The 26814-nt window shown below is 42.0% G+C and overlaps 1 protein-coding gene across 1 annotated transcript in view; it reads right to left on the reverse strand.

The window, feature by feature from the left end:
- Positions 1 to 26814, reverse strand: part of sh2d3ca (SH2 domain containing 3Ca) — an 82719-nt gene that overhangs the window by 46332 nt on the left and 9573 nt on the right. The window contains exons 3-4 of the mRNA XM_014125738.3: positions 19037 to 19256; positions 776 to 815 (exon numbers count right to left, since the gene is read on the reverse strand). Of these exons, the coding sequence (XP_013981213.1) occupies positions 776 to 815; positions 19037 to 19256 (260 nt within the window). The remainder of the gene's footprint in view (positions 1 to 775; positions 816 to 19036; positions 19257 to 26814) is intronic.

The following is a 26814-nucleotide window of genomic DNA, read 5'->3' on the forward strand; positions in this document are numbered from 1 at the left end:
TGAGAGAGACTGCTGAAACGGGCATAATCGCAGAAGCGCAGTTATGTAATCAACTACAATTACATTTCAAAGACCACATTAAAATGGAAATCCAATATAACTTGAGAATTTTTTTTTTTTTAAGACCCTCAAGTCTGAATTCTGCAGAGTACTGCATTATGGTGTGTGTGAAGTCACTTACTTTAAAACAGTTCAACTTAGATATTTAAAAAAAAAAGTTAAAAACGCAAAACAAGAGAAGATTTGGAGAGTTTGGCATGTTTAAGTATTCCACAACTTACTTGTTTAGAAACAAGGCCTTTGGCCAAGATCCTGCTTCCTGCTCAGTTGCCCATGGTAACAAACATCATTCACCAGCAGCCATTCGACTGTAGCAGAGCAGAGCGGAGCGGAGCGGGCGGGCGGGGTGGGGGGGGGGGCACTGAGCCTCTGTGCTACTGATCCTAATTAAATTACAAACACTGGTCCTGGAGTCAGGAGCTCAACTACAGGTCCCCTTAAACCTCACTACAAAGCCAAAGCAGGGAGAGGAGATCTACTCACACTGGTCCCCTAACCACACTACAAAGACCAACTCATTGAACTCACACTGTTGCTAAATGGTTACCACTGCTCAGATGGGCTTTAGCACCCAGTCCCTTCCTTTTCTCAGATGCTGAAGCAATTTCTGGGCCTTCTGAGTAGGAACCATGATGCTAGCAGAACCAGCCTACAAACTAACAGAAAGACATACTGTCGGAGGAATAAAAGTAAGGAAAGAAAAAAATAGTCTTACCTTGACATATTCACTCTTGTTGTCTGTATGGTCCATGTGACTGTCGGGAAGAGGACAGAGAGAACTTTATCAATGTGTTGTGCAGATGTACAATGATACACACATACCGTACCACACACAGTGGGCATATTCCCCATGGAGAAGCTACAGTGTGTTTAACTGTATCTCAGGTGATAAGAGATCACATATCAGGGTCTTGTAGTGAAGCAGGGTACGATCCCTCAAATCTCAAGGGCCCCATAACATTTCCACATAACTTACACTTCACATGAAGAGAGATCAAATGTCAAGGCCCCACGGTGGAGCTGGGAGGAAACATACTGTATAGGCCTCATGGTGCAGCTGTAGGCCCCACAGTGCAGCTAGATCATATGACCCTGCCCATCAGAGAGGGTAATTACACACCCACTGAGGACAGAGTTCAAACACTCTGTTAGTTCTCATAGTCCACACACACACACACACACACACACACACACACACACACACACACACACACACACACACACACACACCACACACACACACACACACACACACACACACACACACACACACACACACACACACACACACACACACACACACACACACACACACACACACACACACACACACAGAGGAGCTGTATGCCCAGTCACATCACATTACATAGGCCCTGTGGGCAATTCCAGATTTTTTTACTTTAAAATGTATGCCAAATAAAAAACATTGATTTAAAAGTTTCAAAAACTGTAATGACTCTCCTGATCAAGGATCCAAGGCCTCAGATCAGCTTGGCAAATGGCTGACATATAGCCAGACCCCTCTCTCTCCCACAGGAGAGGACAGGGGGGGCTGGGCCGGTTTTATGACACCTCACGCCAATCGTAAATCTTCTGCAGCAGAGAACCCTCTCCTGCTCTTCAGTATCAACCAAAGGAATGCTTTTGTCCCCCAGGAAACTTTTGCCGCCAAAACTATAATTTCCTTAAAAGTGAATATTGGAACAATTTTTTTCAGATAGAAATGCTAAGAATGGTCAGTGAAGAGGTAAAGAATAATCATGTCATATTGCTTTTCATTTTGTGATGTTATTAAAAACTGTATAACCAAAATACTGTCATTTGAAGAGCTTTCACACTGTGTATGTCAGGTTTGCATCCTTTACGTTGTGTAGGAAATACAAAGAATGATGAAACTATTTCTGTTAAGATAGGAATGTGATTTTAGTTTTCTAACGAGAACTTCGTTTTCATGACCATTGCACATTAACTAAGCCAAATCCCGAATGAAGTCAGAAGAGCGTGTCAGTGTGACGGAAACACCCTTTTCGACCAGAGTGCTTTAAAAGGACTTGCTAAGAATTAACTTACCAGACCAGCAGATGTGAAGCGTGAGCTAAACGTTACAAATGGTTGAAACTCCCAGACCAAAAGACGTGAGACCGTGGTCCACACGTTGAAATGGTTAGAAACTCAAACTCAACACGAATTGAAGAAGATAAACTCACTAGACCAAAGCATTTACAGTCTGCAGCTGTGCATGTAAAGGGATCAAGAACTTTGACTATCTACCCGAGAAAGGAAGGAAAAGATCCCATATCAGACAATCATTAGTGCATCTGAAGATCTGTTCTGTTTGAACACTCCACTACAAGACCAGGAAAACTACGAAGGACATTGTGACCTCTGGGGGACAACCAGAGCCTTACACCCATCGAGCCCTTCCCACAGAAGGACTGATTGGTTGCAACAGAGAGATGATGAACAAGACATCTACACGTAAATACATTACATTTATTACCCAGATGGGCGGTGGTTCAAGGTATAGGATTAATGTGAGAATAGTTATAGAATGTATCCACGATAAATGTCCCTTTCTCTACAGTGCCTTGCAAAAGTATTCATCCCCTTGGCATTTTTCCTATTTTGTTGCATTACAACCTGTAATTTAAATGGATTTGTATGTGGGTTTCATGTAATGGACATACACAAAATAGTCCAAATTGGTGAAGTGAAATGAAAAAAAATGACTTGTTTCAGAAAATTCTCAAAACCCCCCCCCCAGAAAAGTGGTGAGTGCATATGTATTCACCCCCTTTGCTATGAAGCCCCTAAATAAGATCTGGTGCAACCAATTACCTTCAGAAGTCACATAGTGAAATAAAGTCCACCTGTGTGCAATCTAAGTGTCACATGATCTCAGTATATCTACACCTGTTCTGAAAGGCCGCAGAGTCTGCAACACCACTAAGCAAGGGGCACCACCAAGCAAGCTGCACCATGAAGACCAAGGAGCTCTCCAAACAGGTCAGGGACAAAGTTGTGGAGAAGTACAGATCAGGGTTGGGTTATAAAAAAATATCCGAAACTTTGAACATTCCACAGAGCAACGTTAAATCAATTATTAAAAAATTGAAAGAATATGACACCACAACAAACCTGCCAAGAGAGGGCCGCCCATCAAAACTCACGAACCAGGCAAGGAGGGCATTAATCAGAGAGGCAACAAAGAGACCAAAGATAACCCTGAAGGAGCTGCAAAGCTCCACAGCAGAGATTGGAGTATCTGTCCATAGGACCACTTTAAGCCGTACACTCCACAGAGCTGGGCTTTACGGAAGAGTGGTCAGAAAAAAAGCCATTGCATAAAGAAAAAAATAAGCAACATTTTTTGGGTAATCGCCAAAAGGCATGTGGGAGACTCCCCAAGCATATGGAACAAGGTACTCTGGACAAATGAGACTAAAATGTAGCTTTTTGGCCATCAAGGAAAATTACGCAAACCTTAACACTTCTCATCACCCCGAGAACGCCATCCCCACAGTGAAGCATGGTGGTGGCAGCATCATGCTGTGGGGATGTATTTCATCGGCAGGGACTGGGAAACTGGTCAGAATTGAAGGAATGATGGATGGCGCTAAATACAGGGAAATTCTTGAGGTAAACCTGTTTCAGTCTTCAAGAGATTTGAGACTGGGACAGAGGTTCATCTTCCAGCAAGACAATGACCCTAAGCATACTGCTAAAGCAACACTTGAGTTGTTTAAGGGGAAACATTTAAATGTCTTGGAATGGCCTAGTTAAAGCCCAGACCTCAATCCAATTGAGAATCTGTGGTATGACTTAAAGATTGCAGTACACCAGCAGAACCCATCCAACTTGAAGGAGCTGGAGCAGTTTTGCCTTGAAGAATGGGCAAAAATCCCAGTGGTTAGCTTATAGAGACATACCCCAAGAGACTTGCAGCTGTAATTGCTGCAAAAGGTGGCTCTACAAAGTATTGACTTTGGGGGGGTGAATAGTTATGCATGCTCAAGTTTTCTGTTTTTTTTGTCTTATTTCTTGTTTGTTTCACAAGAAAAATATTTTGCATCTTCAAAGTGGTAGGCATGTTGTGTAAATCAAATGATACAAACCCCCCAAAAATCTATTTTAATTCCAGGTTGTAAGGCAACAAAATATGAAAAATGCTAAGGGGGGTGAATACTTTCAGAAGCCACTGTATCTCTCTTTCCCCATCCCCTCTCCATTCTGTAACAAGCCGTCATATCTTGTCAGTCCACTAGGGATTTTTGTCTCAGGTGTTTGTGTAGTCTGTGTTTTATTTAGTTAGTTAGTAAATAAATAATTCAATCAATTTGTGTAGAACTGAATAATCAGAAAAGGCTGGGGTTCTTGCGGATTCAAGAAGTCTACGACGTTCACAATGAGACTGATATGAGGTAATGATTAATAAGTGACTGTTATCGATATATCTTATATATATCATCTTGAGTTTAATTCGGGAAATGGTAACTCGTTAAACAACTTCTTCAGCGGTGCTCCAAATTCCTAATGAGTTAATTGTTACATGATTCATTTAAATTGGGTAACAATTAAACATAGTTAGTTTATTCAATAAATAACAGTCATCACATTAATCAAAGTCACGTCACGACAAAACTCTGTTAAAAATCTGCTCTGAATTAAGATTTAAAGATGTCTGCAGAAAGACTAGGGTGTCAGCGATGACCTGAAAAATATAATTTGGTTATTGAACTACAGTAAATTAAAAGGATTTACACCTGGTAAGAGAATTACGGTAGAAGAATGACATCATGGTTCCCTGATTTGGACAACACAGAAATGCATTATTCTGGATATGAATGTTATTCTCTTCATGGTGATGTGGGTCGTACCACCAATTAGGTACCTTTAGAGAAGTAAAAAATGCTATAAAAAAATAAAAAGGGATTTCACAACATTTTTACATTCTGCCATAAAGAGCACATTTTCCCATTTCAAACAGGTAAAAAAAAATTATGACTATTGTAAGTACCTATTAAGTGCCAAATAAAATAACAGGGTTGACCGTAACAGGTTTCTTCTTAAATCAGCCATAAATTCCCTTGTGACAGAAGGAATGGAAGCTCGTTGTGTGCAACAGGGAGTGGCAATTGCATGCAAGCTTCACCCCAAAAATTGAATTGTTAAAACGTTTCTAGCCTGTCTATCTATGGGTAACAGGGTTGATGGGATTTTTTTTTAACAAAAAATAAGGAATAGTTTCACCATATTCAAACGAGAGTTCAGTTCACGAAAACGGTTGACCTCAAAATGAGGGACAGACATAAATGAATCACTAATTACTAATAAATAATGATGTTCAGAAATGACTGTCAAAGCAACAAAATAACTAGGGCTTTACTATGATGGAGAAACTTGGGTTATTTGGAGATTTAGTGAGTTCAAAACTTCCAAGAAGTGACAAAGGGTTGATGGAGGGACATGTCAAAGTGCTGCATTTTGGCAATTTAACAAGTCTTTTTTCATATAAAAAAAATCTAATTTATTGATTTCTCCATGTGGTCTATATTAAAAAGGACACTTAATGTAATATAACAGGCATTTAAATTCAATATTGGTGCACAACGTCCACTTAAAATATCAAAGGGAAGCAAAAGGCACTCTTTTCATGGAACGACCCAGGTAGAAATATACAATATCATCCTTTACATGTTATTAGTCTAATGAGCTCCGCACCCAAACAAGACCAAATTTGGTTGGTCTGGACAAAATCTGAAACCAATCATAGTTGTCTATGTTTCACAAGTTTGGACATCACAGTACAGCACAGTAAAGCACAGTACAGTACAGCACATCACAGTAGAGTACAATAGATTACAGTATAGTACAGTACATTATACTGTACGCTACGCCAGTGTGCTCTACTGTCCTGTGCTGAACTATACTCTACTTTTCTGTACTCTACTCTACTGTATTGTACTGAACTATACTCTACTTTTCTGTACTCTACTCTATTGTACTGAACTATACTCTACTTTTCTGTACTCTACTGTGCCTCACTGTACTGTGATGCACTTTGAGGTCCAAACTTGTGAAACATCTGTAGACGTTGAAATCAAGGCTGGTCTGGACCGACCCAAAACATTACACCTGGGGACATTGAAATCAAGGCCAGAGCGGACTGACCAAATTTCAACTACTTTTCAACGTCCATGGACATCCAGTGTTGATCGGTGCTCAGTGGGTGTGGATCCTGGCTACAGTAAATGGAAAGAGAGGGGGCTCATGGGTAGGTGTCAGTAAGAGCTGGGAGAGGTAACAGTAGCTGGAAAGAAAGAGAGAAAGAGAGAGAGAGAGAGAGAGAGAGAGAGAGAGAGAGAGAGAGAGAGAGAGGTTGTCCAGACTGTTTTCACACTAGCTTTGACCACCAGATGACAGAAAAGAAAACAGTTATGAGCTGAACATAACAGTATGCCAGAGGAAGGGAGGACAGTAGCCCGTGACGTAACTGTGGTTTGTGACTACTATGATTTCCCATGGTAGCCAAAACAATTGCAGCAATTCCGTTAGAGATTTTAGGTAATTCTGTTACCGATTTGGTAACAGAATTACACGTTTTAATCACTTAATAATTCATAAACAGAAATTGATAAAACACTGACTAATTGATAAGTCTACCTTTAGTTGTTACTTCTGGGAACTTTCCTTATATGGGAGGAACATTTGCAAATATCTCAAAGATACAGTACAGTGCCTTTGGAAAGTATTCAGACCCCTTGACTTAAAAAAATTAAGTTACAGCCTTATTCTTAGATGGATTAAATAAAACAATTTCCTCAGCAATCTACACACAATACCCCATAATGACAAAGTGAAAACAGGTTTGTGGATTTTTTTATACATTTGCTGCCTTATTTACATAAGTATTCAGATTCTATGCTATGAGACTCGAAATTGAGCTCAGGTCCATCCTGTTTCCATTGACCATCCTTGAGATGTTTCTACAACTTGATTGGAGTCCACCTGTGGTAAATTCAATTGATTGGACATGACTTGGAAAGGCACACACCTGTCTATATAAGGTCCCACAGTTGACAGTGCAAGTCAGAGCAAAAACCAAGCCATGAGGTTGAAGGAATTGTCCGCAGAGCTTCGAGACAGGATTGTGTCGAGTGACAGATCTGGGGAAGGGTACCAAAACATTTCTGCAGCATTGAAGGTCCCCAAAAACACAGTGGCCTCCATCATTCTTAAATGGAAGAAGTTTGGAACCACCAAGACTCTTCCTAGAGCTGGCCGCCCGACCAAACTGAGCAATCGGAGGAGAAGGACCTTGGTCAGGGAGGTGACCAAGAACCTGATGGTCACTCTGACAGAGCTCTAGAGTTCCTCTGTGGAGATGGGAGAAACTTCCAGAAGGACAACCATCTCTGCAGCACTCTACCAATTAGGCCTTTATGGTAGAGTTGCCAGACAGAAGCCACTCCTCAAGAAATGGCCCACGACAGCCCACTTGGAATTTGCCAAAAGGAACCTAAAGACTCTCAGACCATGAGAAACAAGACTCTCTGGTCTGAGGAAACCAAGATTGAACTATTTTTCCTGAATGCCAAGCGTCACGTCTGGAGGAAACCTGGAGCCATCCCTACAGTGAAGCATTGTGGTGGAAGCTGCAGGGTCTGGGAGACTAGTCAGGATCGAGGCAAAAATGAACGGAGCAAAGTGCAGAGAGATCCTTGATGAAAACCTGCTCCAGAGCCAACAGGACAATGACCCTAAGCACACAGCCAAGATAAAGCAGGAGTTGCTTTGGGACAAGTCTCAATGTCCTTGAGTGGCCACGAATCCTCCACGTGGGGGAGCTGACAGGAGTGGCAAGAAAAAGAGGGCATTTTTTCTGGTCTAATCCACCACCTTTTCATCAGAATTGATCTAATTAAAACAATGAAGTTGCATAAGACTTTTTTTTCTTAAGCAAGTCTTTACATCTTTTACGTCTAGCTAAGGAGTTTTGTGCTTAAAGAAAGATTTTTTTTGTTAGGTTTGATAATGTGCACTAGCTTATTAGTGAGCTAGCTAATGTTAGCTTGCTAACTGAGCAAGGCAGTTACACACACTTCATATTAAACAAATGGGGTGGTAAAATGCAGGACAATGCAAACAACACTATATGCTTTACCAAGCTAGCTATCTAGCCACTGTAGCTAGTAACATAATTAAATCACAATTCATTTGTTTTCATGAAGCAGCTCCTGTAGCTGGCTGCTGAGAGTCAATGCAGTGTCTTTACTTTACCTAGCTAGCACAACAGCTAGCTAGCATATCATGCTAACCATTTAGATAACGTTAGCCAGCTAGCAAAAAAATTATCTATGGGCTGTATGTGATTTTGGAGAGTGAATTAAATGATTTCTAACGTCATCCTGCTAGCTAGTTATATAGACAGGTTGGTTATTTAGCAACAACACCAACTATGGGGCAGAACAGATGGGGTTAGCTTAGATTGTTGACAACATGTAAAATATATTTATTCTCCAATGTTTATTGAAAACAAATACATTTGCACAATGAGCACTTGTTACAGATGCATTGTTACAGTTGTTGGTCAGCTATAGTGACACAGACTTCTATCTAATTGAAGCGTGCACATCATTTTCGTGGCGTTGTCAGCTAACCCACCTATACCTGTGGCCATCTGGTTAGTATTAACAAGGGCTTTCTACAACAATAGCAACATTAGCTAGCTAACACTGACTAGACCATAAAGCACCATACATGGAAATGCATTGCCAAACAACGCTACTGCCACCTTCTGGTTTGGAGTATTTGTAACAAGGCTGAATGGCTGACAACTTCAAGGTCTTTGCTGTGTGTACACAAAAGAGATTGACTGCCAACACTCTGTTCAGAGGTCCTGAGTACTGTTGGCAGGCAAACGTTTGACAATCCTACAGGTGTGTCTGAGCTCTTATAGGCCTTGTGGTGGAGGCAGGGAGCTTGACTGGGAATTGTGTTTAGGCCCCACAGCGGAGCTTCATTCCACATAATAGCCCTCATGGTACTGAAGGGATAAATGAACCGTATGTTCACAACTGTGAACTGAATTCCGATGCCTGGTGCAATTATTTTTGCAAAAAGCCCCTCACATACCAACAGTCTACATACCCAAAGAATCCAATCACTGGGCTCCTTGTTAAATGAGACAGGCACACCGCATGTGCAGATGCAGTATCTTAATTTGAGACAGTTTCACACGTGTCATTTAGCTCTTATCCAGAGCGACTGCGGTTAAGTGCCTTGCTCAAGGGTACATAGACAGATGTTTCACAAAGTCAGCTCTGGGATTCAAACCAGAGACCTTTCAGTTACTGGCTCAACGCTCTTAACAGCTTAACAGTAGGGAAAAAAATCCTGCAGCAACAGGAAATATGAATTGTTATGTGGATTATAATTAATGGATATTTTGTCGATACATCTTTCGTTAGTGCAAATTAGGTGTGACATTTTAAAGTGGAAATTACTAACTTTAAGCATGAAACACACCAAGAATCTGACTGCCGATAGACTGCCAATAGCTATTTATCACAGTAGAAAGCCGTTCCTTCTCTTGCTATAACAAAATATGTATCTGCTGTGTACAGACCTGGTACCGACGAACCTACATCTCATAAAGTCTCCCGCTGCTGTGCTAGATAAGTCTGTCGCTCATGCACAGCGAATCTGATTACGTCACCAGTTTCCCATGGATGACCACCATCGTTAAAGCGAGAAAGAGATTCATTTCCGCTACATTCTTGCCTGTAATTGACTATGGTGACACATTGTATATACATGTACCTGTGGCGTCATTTTGTATGCTGGACACTGTGTACCATGGGGCTCTGAGGTTTGTTACAAACTCTAAAGCGCTCAAACATAAATAAATCATCTCCAAAACTCTCACCCATCACTGTACCTTCTATATGAGAGTGAGCTGGCCTTCCTTAGATCTTTGGAGACTAAGTCATTGGTAAATTTTTATTTATAAAGCTCCCATTTTACCTGTGTACATACGGTACATTGTCAAGCAGACTAATGACAAATATCACCTACACTCACAGGACTGTAATTCTCCTTGACTTGAGACTACAGGAGCTTGTCTCCTTGAATGGTTTTAAAGCTAGGGAAAAATCTATGGTGGAAAATGTATTGGGGGCCATCAATGTTTTGACCCCTAGTTAAACCACTCCACACAAAACCTATGTGCCTGTTTAATATGCCAACGGATGTTTTTAAACTGTAGTGCAATTGTGTTTTATGTTGTAAATGTTTGAAACAGTGTGCTGCTATTTTTGCAAAAATATTTTTAATCTCAATGAGTAAAATGAGAAAAAAAGAAGAAACCCGCACAGCGTTCTTGATAGTAACACTGCTCTTTAACAAGCTTTACGTATCGTCCTCACGGCCTTGGTCAGAGCTTTTGTGAGTTTTTTAAATTAGCACCCTTATGTAGACCTAGCCCCACCCACATCCGTTCTACGTATGGAAAGGGGTTGGAGTCGAAGGAAAAATAAATAAGCGCTACCAAATATAACAATATGCTTTTCATAAATATGCGAATAAAGTGTGTACATAAAACGTATTAAACATGTCTGTAAAACCACAATGAGGACATCGACCTACCAAGCAGGTTTTCATAAATCAATGGGTAAAGCGCAAGAAAAAAAACGGGGCATAATTCATGTTCACATTTACAACATAACATGCATGGCCATTTCATCATTAAGTCCTTTAGGAAATAATGTCTGGAGGGTGAAAATCAAAAAACATTCTGTTTTGCTCAGAGTATTATTATCACCTCCCCTGTCTGATATCTTGACTTTCTCTATGTCACAAAATGTTATAAAAAGGTAGAAATGTCATGTTTTAGGTCATTAAAATGTACTGCGACTGGATAATCTGTGTCGTTTCTCCTGGTTTAACTTTTATGTTCACTAATTCTGTTTGAGAGAATGAGAGGTTTTAACTACATACACTAAAAATTCGGGGTTCAACTTAGGGTTCTTGGCACTGAAAATTGCCCCCAAAAGGTTCTTCCAAGAACCCTATAGGATTTGGGGTTCATTGAGGAACCTCCTTAGTTGGTGGGGGTTCTTGCAGGAACCGAACTGCCCACGGGGATTTGAATTTGAAAAGACAGCAGGTGCAGTCACTTAACTGAAAAATGTAAAGATCAACTCAATTCAAGGTAAGGTTTGTCCCTTGTATGATCTAAATTTATATTGTTTTATGATGATACCGTCTATCTTTTCATATTTGTGCAAATTGTTCTAAAACAGAAAATGGACACAATTCAATGGATATCAATAAACAAAGAGCTGTATTTGGTGCAGATGACTGAACTGATACATTTTGTGTCTGTAGGGATACAGATGAGGCATTCAAAGGTATGTCAATTGGTATTGGTATGTTATGCAGATCACATTTAACATCCTCCTTCCCTACCTCTTCAATGAATATCCAATGGGCCTCTACATTATGGACAAGGTATGTGTATGAAAACCATTATCAAAACAGTTTTTTAAATTCATATTTACCACAAAAACCAAGGTACAAAATATTGTGTTGTTGTTATTGTTATGCATATTATTAATAATAATAACTGGGGGGGGGGGGGGGGGGGGGGGTAGTTCAAAAATGTACCCCAAAAGGTTCTTCAAAAGGTTCTTTGAGGATCCATTAAAAGGGGTTCTTTGAAGAACTTATAAGGGTTCACCCACAGTTTCAATTTGAAGAACCCCTAAAGGATACTCCAGGAAGCTTGTCTTTTTAGAGTGTAGCATAACCTGGTAAAATAAAGGTTAAAAAAAGACCTCGCCTGCCCTTGACCTGTCGTTTTTCCTGCCCCCTGTTCTAGTAATAAACTTTTGTTACTTCGACACGGTCTTCCTCCGGGTCTTCCCTGAAACGTGATAAAAGGTCAAGTCTTTTAATCTTGTCTCCATACACATAGTATTCTTTGCTGTTAACAAACGCTGTTCATGTTTGTGGTTTAGCTCAGAATAAGGCCTTTTCATCACCCTGCCTGGACATAATAAGGATTGATAGGGGTACTGGGGAGAGAAGGCATGCTGTTGGAGCCAACTGGCACACTAACACAGAAAGACAGTCAGGCTATTCAAAGGTTTTGACTAAGGTCTATGAACTGATCAATTCACCCCCCCAACCCCCCCCCCCCCCTTCCTGCGCGGTTACTCTGAACTGTATGAAATGTTGCTTGTCCCATGAACTGTATCCACGTGTTATTTGTTATTGTAATACTGCTAGTGATTGACCTTGGTGTACGTACAGTACCAGCCAAAAGTTTGGACACACTTACTCATTCAAGGGTTTATCTTTATCTTTACTATTTTCTACATTGTAGAAAGATAAATAAATAAAAATTCCAGTGTGGGCTTGTCTTCTAAAAATATATTTGTTTGGGGGGGAGGGAGTACTCGAACAATCAAAACATTTAAAATGCCCATCCCTACCAATGAGGCCTAGTCAACAAAATATCAGATCGCATGACACAATCTATATTTAGGCTTGTTACATTAACAGTAAACAAACGCAGTAAACAAAAGGCACATGGAGATCCAAATAACAAACACAGCCTACTACAGTGAGATGCTGTCTTGCCAAACAAATAGGCCTATAGGCTCGCTTCAAGCATGGAAAACCATGCCGCTCATGAGTACAGCAACACGTTGTGATATGGCACAATACACTTCTGTGGATCAAATTCCACCGACTTAATCAACTAAGCAATGCCAGTCTACCCCAAACACGTTTCCAATATGTACAGTTCCATTTACAACCACATATCCTTTTCTATGAGGAACACCTAATATTGAGTTGCACACCCCAAAGTCAATCCATGTTTCCAGTGCAGTAAGCACAGTCAGCATAGTGGAGAGGGGCCCAGAGAATCGTTGCTGGATATCAAGTGGGGTCCATTTGTCCTCATTGGAGCCGGAGCGGGCAAGTGACATTAAACTCAGCTTCCACCAAATCAGTTTTGCTTCGATCTAGCAGTAGTTTCACCTTTTTTTACAATAAGAAAGTCATGGCTCTCTGGGTCAAGGGCACACAGGGCCTTCACAAATTGGCTGTTACGTTCGCTGAATCATTCGGATATTTCACCAATGACAGCATCCGAGAACAGTCTTTTACACTCAATATTTTCTCCTCTGTCCTGCTGGCCTACTGTACTATCCACCACATTGCTGGAGATTTGTACTTACAGTTGAAATCGGAAGTTTACATACCCCTTAGCCAAACACATTTAAACTCAGTTTTTCACAATTCCTGACATTTAATCCAAGTAAAAATTCCCTGTCTTAGGTCAGTTAGGATCACCACTTTATTTTAAGAATGTGAAATGTCAGAATAATAGTAGAGAGAATTATTTATTTCAGCTTTTATTTCTTTCATCACATTCCCAGTGGGTCAGAAGTTTACATACACTCAATTAGTATTTGGTAGCATTGTCTTTAAATTGTTTAACTTGGGTCGAACGTTTTGGGTAGCCTTCCACAAGCTTCCCACAATAAGTTGGGTGAATTTTGGCCCATTCCTCCTGACAGAGCTGGTGTAACTGAGTCAGGTTTGTAGGCCTCCTTGCTTGCACACGCTTTTTCAGTTCTGCCCAAAAATGTTCTATAGGATTGAGGTCAGGGCTTTGTGATGGCCACTCCAATACCTTGACTTTGTTGTCCTTAAGCCATTTTGGAAGTATGCTTGGGGTCATTGTCCATTTGGAAGACCCATTTGCGACCAAGCTTTAACTTCCTGACTGATGTCTTGAGATGTTGCTTCAATATATCCACATAATTTTCCTGCCTCATGATGCCATCTATTTTGTGAAGTGCACTAGTCCCTCCCGCAGCAAAGCACCCACACAACATGATGCTGCCACCCCCGTGCTTCACGGTTGATATGGTGTTCTTCGGCTTGCAAGCGTCCCCATTTTTCCTCCGAAAATAACAATGGTCATTATGGCCAAACAGTTCTATTTTTATTTCATCAGACCAGAGGACATTTCTCCAAAAAGTACGATCTTTGTCCCCATTTGCAGTTGCAAACCGTAGTCTGGGTTTTTTATGGCGGTTTTGGAGCAGTGGCTTCTTCCTTGCGGAGCAGCCTTTCAGGTTATGTCGATATAGGACTCGTTTTACTGTGGATATAAATACTTTTGTACCCGTTTCCTCCAGCATCTTCACAAGGTCTTTTGCTGTTGTTCTGGGATTGATTTGCACTTTTCATTCCAAAGTACGTTCATCTCTAGGAGACTCCTTCCTGAGTGGTATGATGGCTGCGTGGTGTTTATACTTGCGTACTATTGTTTGTACAGATGAACGTGGTACCTTCAGGCGTTTGGAAATTGCTCCCAAGGATGAACCAGACTTGTGTCATGCACAAAGTAGATGTCCTAACCGACTTGCAAATACTATAGTTTGTTAACAAGAAATTTGTGGAGTGGTTGAAAAACTAGTTTTAATGACTCCAACCTAAGTGTATGTAAACGTCCGACTGGTGGTGTGTCAGTGCCACTGGCACTGCGCTGTGTTCGAATGGCTTTGTCACATGCGTCAAATACAACAGGTGTAGACCTTACAGTGAAATGCTTACTTACAAGCCCATAAACAATGCAATTAAGAAAAATGTAATAAAATAAATAAAAGTAACAAATGATTAAAGAGCAACAGTAAAATAACAATAGCGAGGCTATATACAGGGGGTACCGGGAATAGAGTCAGTGTGCGGGAGCACTGGTTACACACAAATGCTATAGCAAGAGAGCAGGAAGGGGGCGTTTTCATATTATTGACATCATGCAAATTAATGATAGCGTAAACATTTGCCTACTTCCTTTAGTAGACTACACGCGGTATTGGTCTTACTACTGCGACATAAAAATGAGGCCCACTGAAATGCAGGCATATACACAACAACTGTCATTTTACACACAAGAAAGCAAGCGATGTTGAAGAGAAGTCCCACGAAGACTGTTAGCTCAAGATGCGCTCATTAAAACAGCACACACCACACACCCACCTATTTTCGGCTGATCAAAGCTTAGCCAACTAGCTATAATTGTTCAGCGCGCAACTACCAAAACCTAACGAAGCTAGTAACCACTAGCTAGCCTATTATTAGCTGTAAATCTGCCCTGAGATCCCATGAGCTTCCTAAACAAGGTAATTGCCCAATCAGAATGCATTTTAACTACTAAATATTACATCTCCCCTCCCTCACCCGGCATATAGCCTCTGTCCTGGTCTGCGGTACAGTCAGGCCTGGCAGCGCTACATTGGCAAAACCGGGCAGGTTAATTCATATACTATTTATTTTGTTTATGGGGAAACAAAACTGGGGGGAGGCACAAATTCTATCTGGGGGGGGGGGTCCATGCTCGGCTTTGCCACCCCATAGAGCCAGCACTCTGTTTATTATCATGACACAATGCAGCGGAGATAAAGATTTTGCGCAAACCTGTCACACAATCATGTGAACTTTATTGATATTCTTATATATGGACATAAAACTAAAACCGAGGGGGTACAAGCCCCCTTTTGCCCCCTCATGGAACCGGGCCTGTTAAGTAGGCTTGATTGTGTTAAACAGACAAGGGCAGTGCCTCAAAATGGTCTATGCCTGGGACTTATCACTAAATTCACCCCTGCACACACACACACACACAAACACACACACACCAACCCATGTATTAAATCACAGCACTATCACGCCTCAGACATGGAAGTTGAGTAGACTATAACCTGGGAAAAGTCACTGGGACAAGTTCCAGACCCATCAGAGCCCCATAGACACAACATGACAGCCAGACTATCACCCAGGCCTGCCCCCCCCCAACCCATTTCCTCTCTCACACAGTGTCAGTGACATCCACACGTACGCGCACACACACACACACCAATAATACCCTTTAGGAGCAGAGATTGATTCTGACAATAAGGGGGCTCTCTGTGTCAAGCCTAATGATAAAACAATTCACTCAACAGCCTTGCATTAGACTCACTAGACCAGTGGTTCCCAAACCTTTTATTATCCCGTAACCCCTTCAAACATTCAACCTCCAGCTGTGTACCCCCTCTAGCACCAGGGTCAGCGCACTCTCAAATTTAGTTTTTTGCCATCATTGTACGCCTGCCACACACACACGCTATACAATACATTTATTAAACATAAGAATAAGTGTGTGTTTGTCACAACCCGGCTCGTGGGAAGTGACAAAGAGCTCTTATAGGACCAGGGCACAAATAATAATAATGTCACGGGTGTCGTAGGGTTTAGACCAAGACGCAGCGGGAAAATGTATACTCATCTTCTTTTATTAACGGACAAAGAAGGAAAACCAAAAACAAACATGTATACAACAAAAACACGATGACAAAGAACAGGCCGGTAAGGCACAAAGCTATACACAGCAACAATCTCCCACAAAATCCCATGACAAAAACACTCCTAAATATAGGACCTTCAATCAGAGGCAACGATAGACAGCTGCCTCCAATTGAAGGCCCCAATCCCCATTACCAAAACAGAAATAGAAACACCTAGACAGAACATAGAACAATAACCAAAACCCCGGACTAATAAATCAAATACCCCTCTACCTAAATACATAGCCCGAACCATATAAACCAAATACCCCCTCTACATGAACACATACACAAACACACCCTGAACCACATAAAACAAAATACCCCTGCCACGTCCTGACCAAACTACAAGAACAAATAACCCCTTTACTGGTCAGGACATGACAAATAATCTATAATTTTGCTCTTTATTTAACCATCTTACATATAAAACCTTATTTGTTAATCGAAAATTGTGAGTTACTCACCACAGGTTAATGAGAAGGGTGTGCTTGAAAGGATGCACATAACTCTGCAATGTTGGGTTGTATTGGAGAGAGTCTCAGTCTTAAATCATTTCACACAGTCTGTGCCTGTATTTCGTTTTCATGCTAGTGAGGGCCGAGAATCCACTCTCACATAGGTACGTGGTTGCAAAGGGCATTCGTGTCTCAACAGCGCGATTTGCCAAGGCAGGATACTCTGAGCGCAGCCCAATCCAGAAATCTGGCAGTGGCTTTTGATTAAATTCTATTTTCACATAACCACTTGTTGCAATTTCGATGAGGCTCACTTGTTCAGATATCAGTAAGTGGACTGTAGGCAGGGCATGGAAGGGATAATGAATTCAGTTGTTTGTGTCATCCATTTCGGGAAAGTGCTCAGGTGCTTTGCTATATCACATTTGACATTGTCCGTAAGTTTGAGTTTATTTGCACACAAAAAAATCATACAATGATGGAAAGATCTGTGTGTTGTCCTTGTTAATGCAGACAGAGAAGAGCGCCAACTTCTTAATCATAGCCTCAATTTTGTGCCACACATTGAATATAGTTGCGGAAATCCTAGATTCAGATCATTCAGGCAAGAAAAAACATCACCCAGATAGGCCAGTCGTGAGAAACTCGTCATCATGCAAGCGGTCAGCCAAGTGAAAATGATGGTCAGTAAAGACAACTTTAAGCTTGTCTCTCAATTTAATTTTTTTTGTCAATACTTTGCCCCTTGATAACCAGCGCACTTCTGTATGTTGTAAAAGCGTTACATGGTCGCTGCCCATATCATTGCATAATGCAGAAATACACGTATTTCAGGGGCCTTGCTTTAACAAAGTTAACCATTTTCACTGTAGTTTCCAAAACATCTTTCAAGCTGTCAGGCATTCCCTTGGCAGCAAGAGCCTCTCGGTGGATGCTGCAGTGTACCCAAGTGGCTTTGGGAGCAACTGCTTGCACACGCGATACCACTCCACTATGTCTCCCTGTCATGGCTTTTGTGCCATCAGTACAGATACCAACATGAGCAGCAGCTACATTTGGCTACATACGGACCGTTAGTGGAATTCCCACGAGAGAGTAACGGTTAATGTGAGTGGATGTTAATTATTTGACTAGGCTACCTGTATTTGATATTGTGCTGTTACACTAGATAGTTTAATTTTATTTTTGGCAGTGAATCGAGGCTACTCAGGCGAGAAAAAAAACCTCACCTATATGTATAGCTCCGTTGGAAAATATAAATGGACTGTTTGAAAATGTGAATTTTTTGGGGGGTATACCCCCGACGGCATTGCGTGTACCCCAGTTTGGGAATACCTGCACTAGACAATGAAGTCACAGAAAGTAAGTTGTTCAAGCAAAGTTATCGCCTAAGAGTTATTTAATGCTATTCTTTACCTTTTTCGCAAATTGAAAAAGGGCCCACGATTTTCTCACGCAACCATGGTCAGTGAAGAGTTCTGCCGCACACGAATCAATTCCTTTCTGATGGTCTGTTCACCGGCAATTTGCCGCAAGTGAACTGGCCGGCTGTTGGAATCGGGTTTGAATAGTGAACGGAGGATGCTCGAGATGATAGCACCACCCTTTGCGTCACTGGTTGCATTCCAGGACGTCTTTACTGCAGTTATGCTGCGCATCTTAGAAGATTGCTGCTATAGTAATGCTGCTATACCTGTGTCACTTTTGCAACACTTTTACTCATGATCAATACAAGCTTGAGACACATTTTGCCATAGTCTCAAAAGTAAGTTTGGGATAGGTTAGAACTCGAACTCTGGGATATTTTTATTCTCCTATAGGCCTTCCTGTAAAGGAGTGACATCATGAAGAATGCAGAATGTCCTCGGACAGAAAGACACACTATTTTCTTTCAAAGGCCAGGGGAGCTTAGTCATCAGCCTGTCTGTAGTCTGTACAGAGGCATCCAGACATCTTAGAAGTGTATCTATCACAGATAATAGAGTTCTATATGTTTGATCTACACAAGAGATAGACAGTAATCAATTAGGAATCAGTCTGCTGTAGTACAGTTTTTCCACATCCAAAATGGCAGTTATGGTTGATATTCAATAAAATAATAAACCTCACCTGTCTGCAGGTTTAACAGCCTGGCTTTCCCTCTGAAGGCCCTCTCCCAGGTCTCTATCAGTAGAACCACTGGAGGCCCTCTCAGGCAGGGGGCTGGAGTTACTGTTTGTACCCAGGTTATCGGCTCTCTTCATGGGGAGGCTCTCCTCGATCTGATGGGTGACAAGGGTCCCAGGCTGCTGCAAGGTTTTCTTTAGAAGCTTGGGGGTTGGAGATGGCTCTGTGTGAATAGTTTAGTTTATTAGGATCCCCATTAGCTACACATGCAGATACTCTTCCTGGGGTCCACATAAAATGTACAGTTACATGACAAAGTACAGAACAAGAACTACATACGATATTACATTAAATTCTAAATAAAATGTATATTGGTAAGACACCAAGAGACAACAAAAATACTATTTTAACAATATTCATATACACTGAACAAAAATATAAACGCAACAAGCAACAATTTCAAAGATTTTACTGAGTTACAGGAAATCAGTCAATTTAAATATATTCATTAGGCCTTTATCTATGGATTTCACATGACTGGGAATACAGATATGCATCTGTTGGTCACAGATACCTTTTTAAAAAAGGCAGGGGCGTGGATCAGAAAACCAGTCAGTATCTGGTGTGACCACCATTTGCCTCATGCAGCACGACACATCTCCGTTACATAAAGTTGATCAGGCTGTTGATTGCGGCCTGTGGAATGTTGTCCCACTTCTCTTCAATGGCTGTGCGAAGTTGCTAGATATTGGCGGGAACTGAAACACGCTGTCGTACACATCGATTCAGAGCATCTCAAACATGCTCAATGGGTGACATGTCTGGTCAGTATTCAGGCCATGGAAGAACTGGGACATTTTCAACTTCCAGGAATTGTGTACAGATCTTTGTGACATGGGGCCGTGCATTATCATGCTGAAACAAGGTAATAGCGGTGAATGAATGGCATGACAACGGGCCTCTGGATCTCATCACGGTATCTCTGTGCATTCAAATTGCCATCGCTAAAATGTAATTGCGTTCATTGTCCGTAGCTTATGCCTGCCCATACCATAACCCCAGTGCCACCATGGGGCACTCTGTTCACAACATTGACATCAGCAATCCGCACACCCACACGACGTTCATTGTCAGCCATCTGCCCGGTACAGTTGAAACCGGGATTCATCTGTGAAGAGCACACTTCTGCAGTACCCTGGTGAGGACAACGAACACGCAGATTAGCTTCCCTGAGACGGTTTCCAACAAGTTTGTACAGAAATTCTTCAGTTGTGCAAACCCACAGATTCATCAGCTGTCCGGGTGGCTGGTCTCAGACGATCCCGCAGGTGAAGAAGCCAGATATGGAGGTCCTGGGCTGGCTTGGTTACACATGGTCTGCGGTTGAGGCCTGTTAGACGTACTGCCAAATTCTCTAAAACCGACTTTGGAGGTGGCTTATGGTAGATAAATTAACATTCAGTTCTCTGGCAACAGCTCCGATGGACATTCCTGCAGTCAGCATACCAATTGCACTCTCCCTCAAAACTTGAGACATCTGCGGCATTGTGTTGTGTGACAGAACTGCACATTTTAGAGTGGTTTTATTGTCCCCAGCACAAGGTGCACCTGTGTAATTATCATGCTGTTTAATCAGCTTATTGATATGCCACACCTATCAGGTGGATGGATTATCTTGGTAAAGGAGAAATGCTCACTAACAGGGATGTAAACAAATTTGTGCACAAAAGTTGAGAGAAATAAGCTTTTGTGCGTATGGAGAAAAATCTATCTGGGATCTTTAATTTCAGCTCATGAAACATGGGACTAACACTTTACATGTTGCGTTGATATTTTTGTTGAGTGTACCTATATATAGTAGTTCAATTAGATCTTTAGAAAGAGGAGAGTTACTGTGATACAAGATGTTTATCTGTTTTTTTAAAGCAAAACTTGCTTTTTGCCTGAATAACCTCTGGTGGCAGAGCATTCCACAATGACATGGTTTTATACATACCTGATGGACGCATTAAATTAGTTTTTGTTTTGGGTACCGTGAAGAAACCTCTAGTGGCGTGTCTGGTGGGGTATGTACAGTTGAAGTCGGAAGTTTACATACACCTTAGCCAAATACATTTAAACTCAGTTTTTCACAATTCCTGACATTTAATCCTAGTAAAAATTCCCTATCTTAGGTCAGTTAGGATCACCATTATATCCATTTGGAAGACCCATTTGCGACAAAGCTTTAACTTCCTGATTGATGTCTTGAGATGTTACTTCTATATATCCACATCATTTTCCTGCCTCATGACGCCATCTATTATGTGAAGTGCACCAGTCCCACCTGCAGCAAAGCACCCCCACAACATGATGCTGCCACCACCTTGCTTCACGGTTGATATGGTGTTCTTTGGCTTGCAAGCCTCCCCCTTTTTCCTCCAAACATAATGATGGTCATTATGGCCAAACAGTTCTATTTTTGTTTCATCAGACCAGAGGACATTTCTCCAAAAAGTACAATCTTTGTCCCCATGTGCAGTTGCAAACCGTAGTCTGGCTTTTTATGGCGGTTGTTACGTTCCCCAGTTTCTGTGTTGTGGTTTTGTTTGTATGTGTGTGTTTCAGGATGGATTCCTGAAATTCCCCCAAGCAGCTGATTGGTCGACCCCAATGATGATTGGAGCTGACCCCGCCCCTCGTCAGAAACAGCTGTCTTCAATTACCGACTCCTTCTGAAGCTATATAAGCCAGTGTTCTGTTGCTCAGAAGAGAGATGATTAGTATGTCCTGTGTTGTTGTCTTTATTTACTTTGTGTTATTCTGTTTCATTTGTTCCCAGGGGGAAGAAGGCACCTAGGGAGTGCTTAGGCAAGAGGCCTGCGGGCATACATAACCCGTTGCATTTACTGTCTATACACACTAGGTAAGACCTGGGTGGACCACCCCCTGTATTTTGGTTAGTGCACCAGGTGGTGCTAAGATGGGTAAGTAGTGGGTAGGCAGGTAAGGTAGGAGAGGGGACTTTGACATTCACTTTCTTGGCTTCCATTCAACCCCTTTTCCCCAAAAAATGTACCGTGTGAAGGATTAAATTCCCAGTAAATAGTAAATTCTCTGCCTTTGTCATTCTTACTCGCACCTACAATCCCATACCTCTTCCACTCCACGGGGAGTTGAGTTGTAGCAGGGTGTTGCGTTCCCTCTCCCTAGAGGTGTACGTAACAGCGGTTTTGGTGCAGTGGCTTCTTCCTTGCTGAGCGGCCTTTCAAGTTATGTCAATATAGGACTCGTTTTACTGTGGATATAAATACTTTTGTACCTGTTTCCTCCAGCATCTTCACAAGGTCCTCTGCTGTTCTGGGATTGATTTGCACAAGTACGTTCATCTCTAGGAGACAGAACGTCTCCTTCCTGAGCGGTATGACGTCTGCGTGGTCCTATGGTGTTTATACTTGGGTACTATTGTTTGTACAGATGAATGTGGTACCTTCAGGTGTTTGGAAATTGCTCCCAAGGATGAACCAGAATTGTGGAGGCCTACAATTCTTTTTCTGAGGTCTTGGCTGATTTCTTTTGATTTTCCCATGATGTCAAGCAAAGAGGCACTGATTTTAACGGTACACCTTGAAATACATCCACAGGTACACCTCCAATTAACTCAAATGTTGTCAATTAGCCTAGCCATGACATTTTCTGAAATTTTCCAAGATGTTCAAAGGCACAGTCCACTTAGTGTATGTAAACTTCTGACCCACTGAAATTGTGATACAGTGAATTATAAGTTAAATTCTGTCTAAACAATTGTTGAAAAAATTACTTGTCATGCACAAAGTAGATGTCCTAACCGACTTGCCAAAACTATAGTTTGTTAACAAGACATTTGTGGAGTGGTTGAGAAATGAGTTTTAATGACTCCCAACCTAAGTGTATGTAGACTTCTGACTTCAACTGTATGTCTGTTTGTTGTGCATGCAATTGGATTATACAAATAGTTAGGCTTTTCAACACAAATGTTTCATCAAGACTGGAAGAGAAGTAGTTAATTTCTCCTCAACCATGAAAGATTATCATGCATGTTTTTGATGTTAGTTCTGTGTGCAGTTAAGGGTAAGGCTTGCTGCTTTGTTTTGAGCCATATGCAGCATTGCTGGGCCTTTATTTGCTGCACCTGACCCTATTACTGGACAGTAATCAGTGGGACAATAGTCTGAACAACTAGTACAGTTGAACATTGTGTCAAACAGGATCTTTTTATAACAGATATACCTCACCCCAATGTCGCTACAACTTTGTCAATATGACTTGAACCAAATACAATGCTTTTGGTTTTAAGACCAGTTTATTGTTAATTTCCCATTCTGACACTAACTCCTTGCTAAGATTCTCAGTGAGCTCATTGGCTGTAGGTGCTGATATGTAGAGTGTGCAATCATCAGCATACATAGTCATTTATGCTAGTAAGTTGCAAATCATTTGCAATAGAGAAGAGTAATGGACCAAGGCAACTGCCCTGATGGATACTGCACTGTACATACCTGAGAAGCTTCCATTGAAGAATACTCTGAGCTCTATTGGATAAGTACCGCTCCAACTGTGTGATGTTAATCCGTAATGAGTTTTTATCAACAACAATTTATGAACAATACTCAGACTGCACTAATGAGTCGGACGAGAGGGATTTACTCCAGACACCCGACGAGGCCCTCATCCCCGTCATACGCAGGAGAAAAAAATGGAGATAACGCGGAAGGAGATCGGGGTGCCTTGTATGGATCCAGCGATGAGTGGCTAATCTGCCTTTGCCATAGGTACTATTGGCCAACGTACAATCGCTGGATATTAAAGTGGACGAACGACAAGCACGTACATCCTACCAATGGGATATTAACTCTGATATCTTATGTTTCACCGAGTCGTGTCTGAGCAACATACAGCTAGCGGGTTACACACTGTATCGGCAGGATAGAACGGCAGGATAGAACAGCAGCCTCTGGTAAGACAAAGGGTGGTGGTCTATGTATATTTGTAAACGACAGCTGGTGCACGATATCTAAGGAAGTCTCAAGGTTTTGCTTGCATGAGGTAGAGTATCATGATAAGCTGTAGACCACACTATCTACTAAGAGTTTTCATCTATATTCTTCGTAGCTGTCTATTTACCACCACAAACCGATGCTGGCACTAGGCCCGCACTCAATGAGCTGTATACGGCCATAAGCAAACAGGAAAACGCTCAGAGGCAGCGCTCCTAGTGGCAGGGGACTTTAATGCAGGGAAACTTAAATCTGTTTTACCTCATTTATACCAGCATGTTAAATGTGCAACCAGAGGGGTAGAACTGCCGCTTTCAAAGAGCGGGACTCTAACCCGGAAGCTTATAAGAAATCCCACTATGCCCTCCGATGAACCATCAAACAGGCAAAGTGTCAATACAGGACTAAGATTGAATTGTACTACACTGGCTCCAACATTCGTCGGATGTGGCAGGGCTTGCAAACTATTAGACTACAAAGGGAAGCACAGCCGTGAGCTACCCAGTGACACAAGCCTACCAGATAAGCTAAATTACTTCAATGCTCGCTTCGAGGAAAGTAACACTGAAACATGCATGAGAGCATCAGCTGTTCCAGATGACTGTGATCACGCTCTCTGTAGCCGATGTGAGTAAGACCTTTAAACAGGTCAACATTCACAAGGCCGCAGGGCCAGATGGATTACCAAGACGTGAACTCCAAGCATGCGCTGACCAACTTGGCAAGTGTCTTCACTGACATTTTCAACCTCTCCTTGTCTTGAGTCTGTGATACCAATATGTTTCAAGCAGACCACCATAGTCCCTGTGCCCAAGAACACTAAGGTAACCTGTCTAAATGACTACCGACCCGTAGCACTCATGTCTGTAGCCATGAAGTGCTTTGAAAGGCTGGTCATGGCTCATATCAACATCATTATCCCAGAAACGCTAGACCCACTCCAATTTGCATACCGCCCCAACAGATCCACAGAGGATGCAATCTCTATTTTACTCCACACTGCCCTTTCCCACCTGGACAAAAGGAACAGCTATGTGAGCATGCTACTCATTGACTACAGCTCAGCGTTCAACACCATTGTGCCCTCAAACCTCATCATTAAGCTAAGAACCCTGGGACTAAAACCCCCCCTCTGCAACTGGATCCTGGACTTCCTGACGGGCCGCCCCCAGGTGATAAGCGTAGGTAACAATACATCTGCCATGCTGATCCTCAACACGGGGGCCCCTCAGGGGTACGTACTCAGTCGCCGCCTGTACTCCCTGTTCACTCACGACTGCATGGCCAGGCACAATTCCAACACCATCATTAATTTCACAGATGACAACAGTGGTAGGCCTGATCACCAACAATGACGAGACAGCCTATAGGGAGGAGGTCAGAGACCTGGCCGTGTGATGCCAGGGCAACAACCTCTCCCTCAACGTGATCAAGACAAAGGAGATGATTGTGGACTACTGGAAAAGGAGGACCGAGCACACCCCCATTCTCATCGATGGGGCTGTAGTGGATCAGGTTGAGAGTTTCATGATCCTTGGTGTCCACATCACCAACAAACTAACATGGTCCAAGCACACCAAGACAGTTGTGAAGAGGGCACAACAAAACCAATTCCCCCTCAGGAGACTGAAAAGATTTGGCATGGGACCTCAGATCCTCTAAAGGTTCTACAGCTGCACCATCGAGAGCATTCTGACTGGTTGCATCACTGCCTGGTATGGCAACTGCTCGGCCTCCGATCGCAAAGCACTACAAAGGGTAGTGCGTACGGCCCAGTACATCACTGGGGCCAAGCTTCCTGCCATCCAGGACCTCTATACCAGGCGGTGTCAGAGGAAGGCCCTAAAAATTGTCAAACTCCAGCCACCCTAGTCATAGACTGTTCTCTCTGGCACCCCAATGGTGGAACAAGCTCCCTCACGACGCCAGGACAGCGGAGTCAATCACCACCTTCCGGAGACACCTGAAACCCCACCTCTTCAAGGAATACCTGGGATAGGATAAAGTAATCCTTCTAACCCCCCCCTTAAAAGATTTAGATGCACTATTGTAAAGTGGTTGTTCCACTGGATATTATAGGTGAATGCACCAATTTGTAAGTCGCTCTGGATAAGAGCGTCTGCTAAATGACTAAAATGTAAATGTAAATGTACCGCACGGCAAGCGGTACCGGAGCACCAAGTCTAGGCTTCTAAACAGCTTCTACCCCCAAGCCATAAGACTCCTGAACATCTAATCAAATGGCTACCCAGACTATTTGCACCCCCCCCCCCCCCCCCATTTTACGCTGCTGCTACTCTCTGTTTATTATCTATGCATAGTCACTTTAATAACTCTACATGTCCATATTACTTCAATTACCTCAACTAACCGGTGCCCCCGCACATTGACTCTGTACTGGTACCCCCTGTATATAGCCTCACTATTGTTATTTTACTGCTGCTCTTTAATTATTTGTTACTTTTATTTCTTTTTTTTTAAGGTATTTTTCTTAACTGCATTGTTGGTTAAGGGCTTGTAAGAAAGCATTTCACCTGTTGTATTCGGCACGTGTGACAAATTAAATTTGATTTGAAACAATACAACTTCAACTATCATCATATTATTCATTTATTTTAGCCAATCAGTCATCTGAGTCAGTGCAGTATACTGTAAGTTGAGTATCCTTCCCTATATGCATGCTGAAAGTCAGTAGTTAACTTGTTCTTTGAAAAATAGCATTATATTTTTTCAAACACAATTTTCTCCTTCACATCACTCAGAACA

Source organism: Salmo salar, chromosome 01 (genome assembly GCF_965601325.2).
Source record: "Salmo salar chromosome 01, fSalSal1, whole genome shotgun sequence".
NCBI lineage: Eukaryota > Metazoa > Chordata > Actinopteri > Salmoniformes > Salmonidae > Salmo > Salmo salar.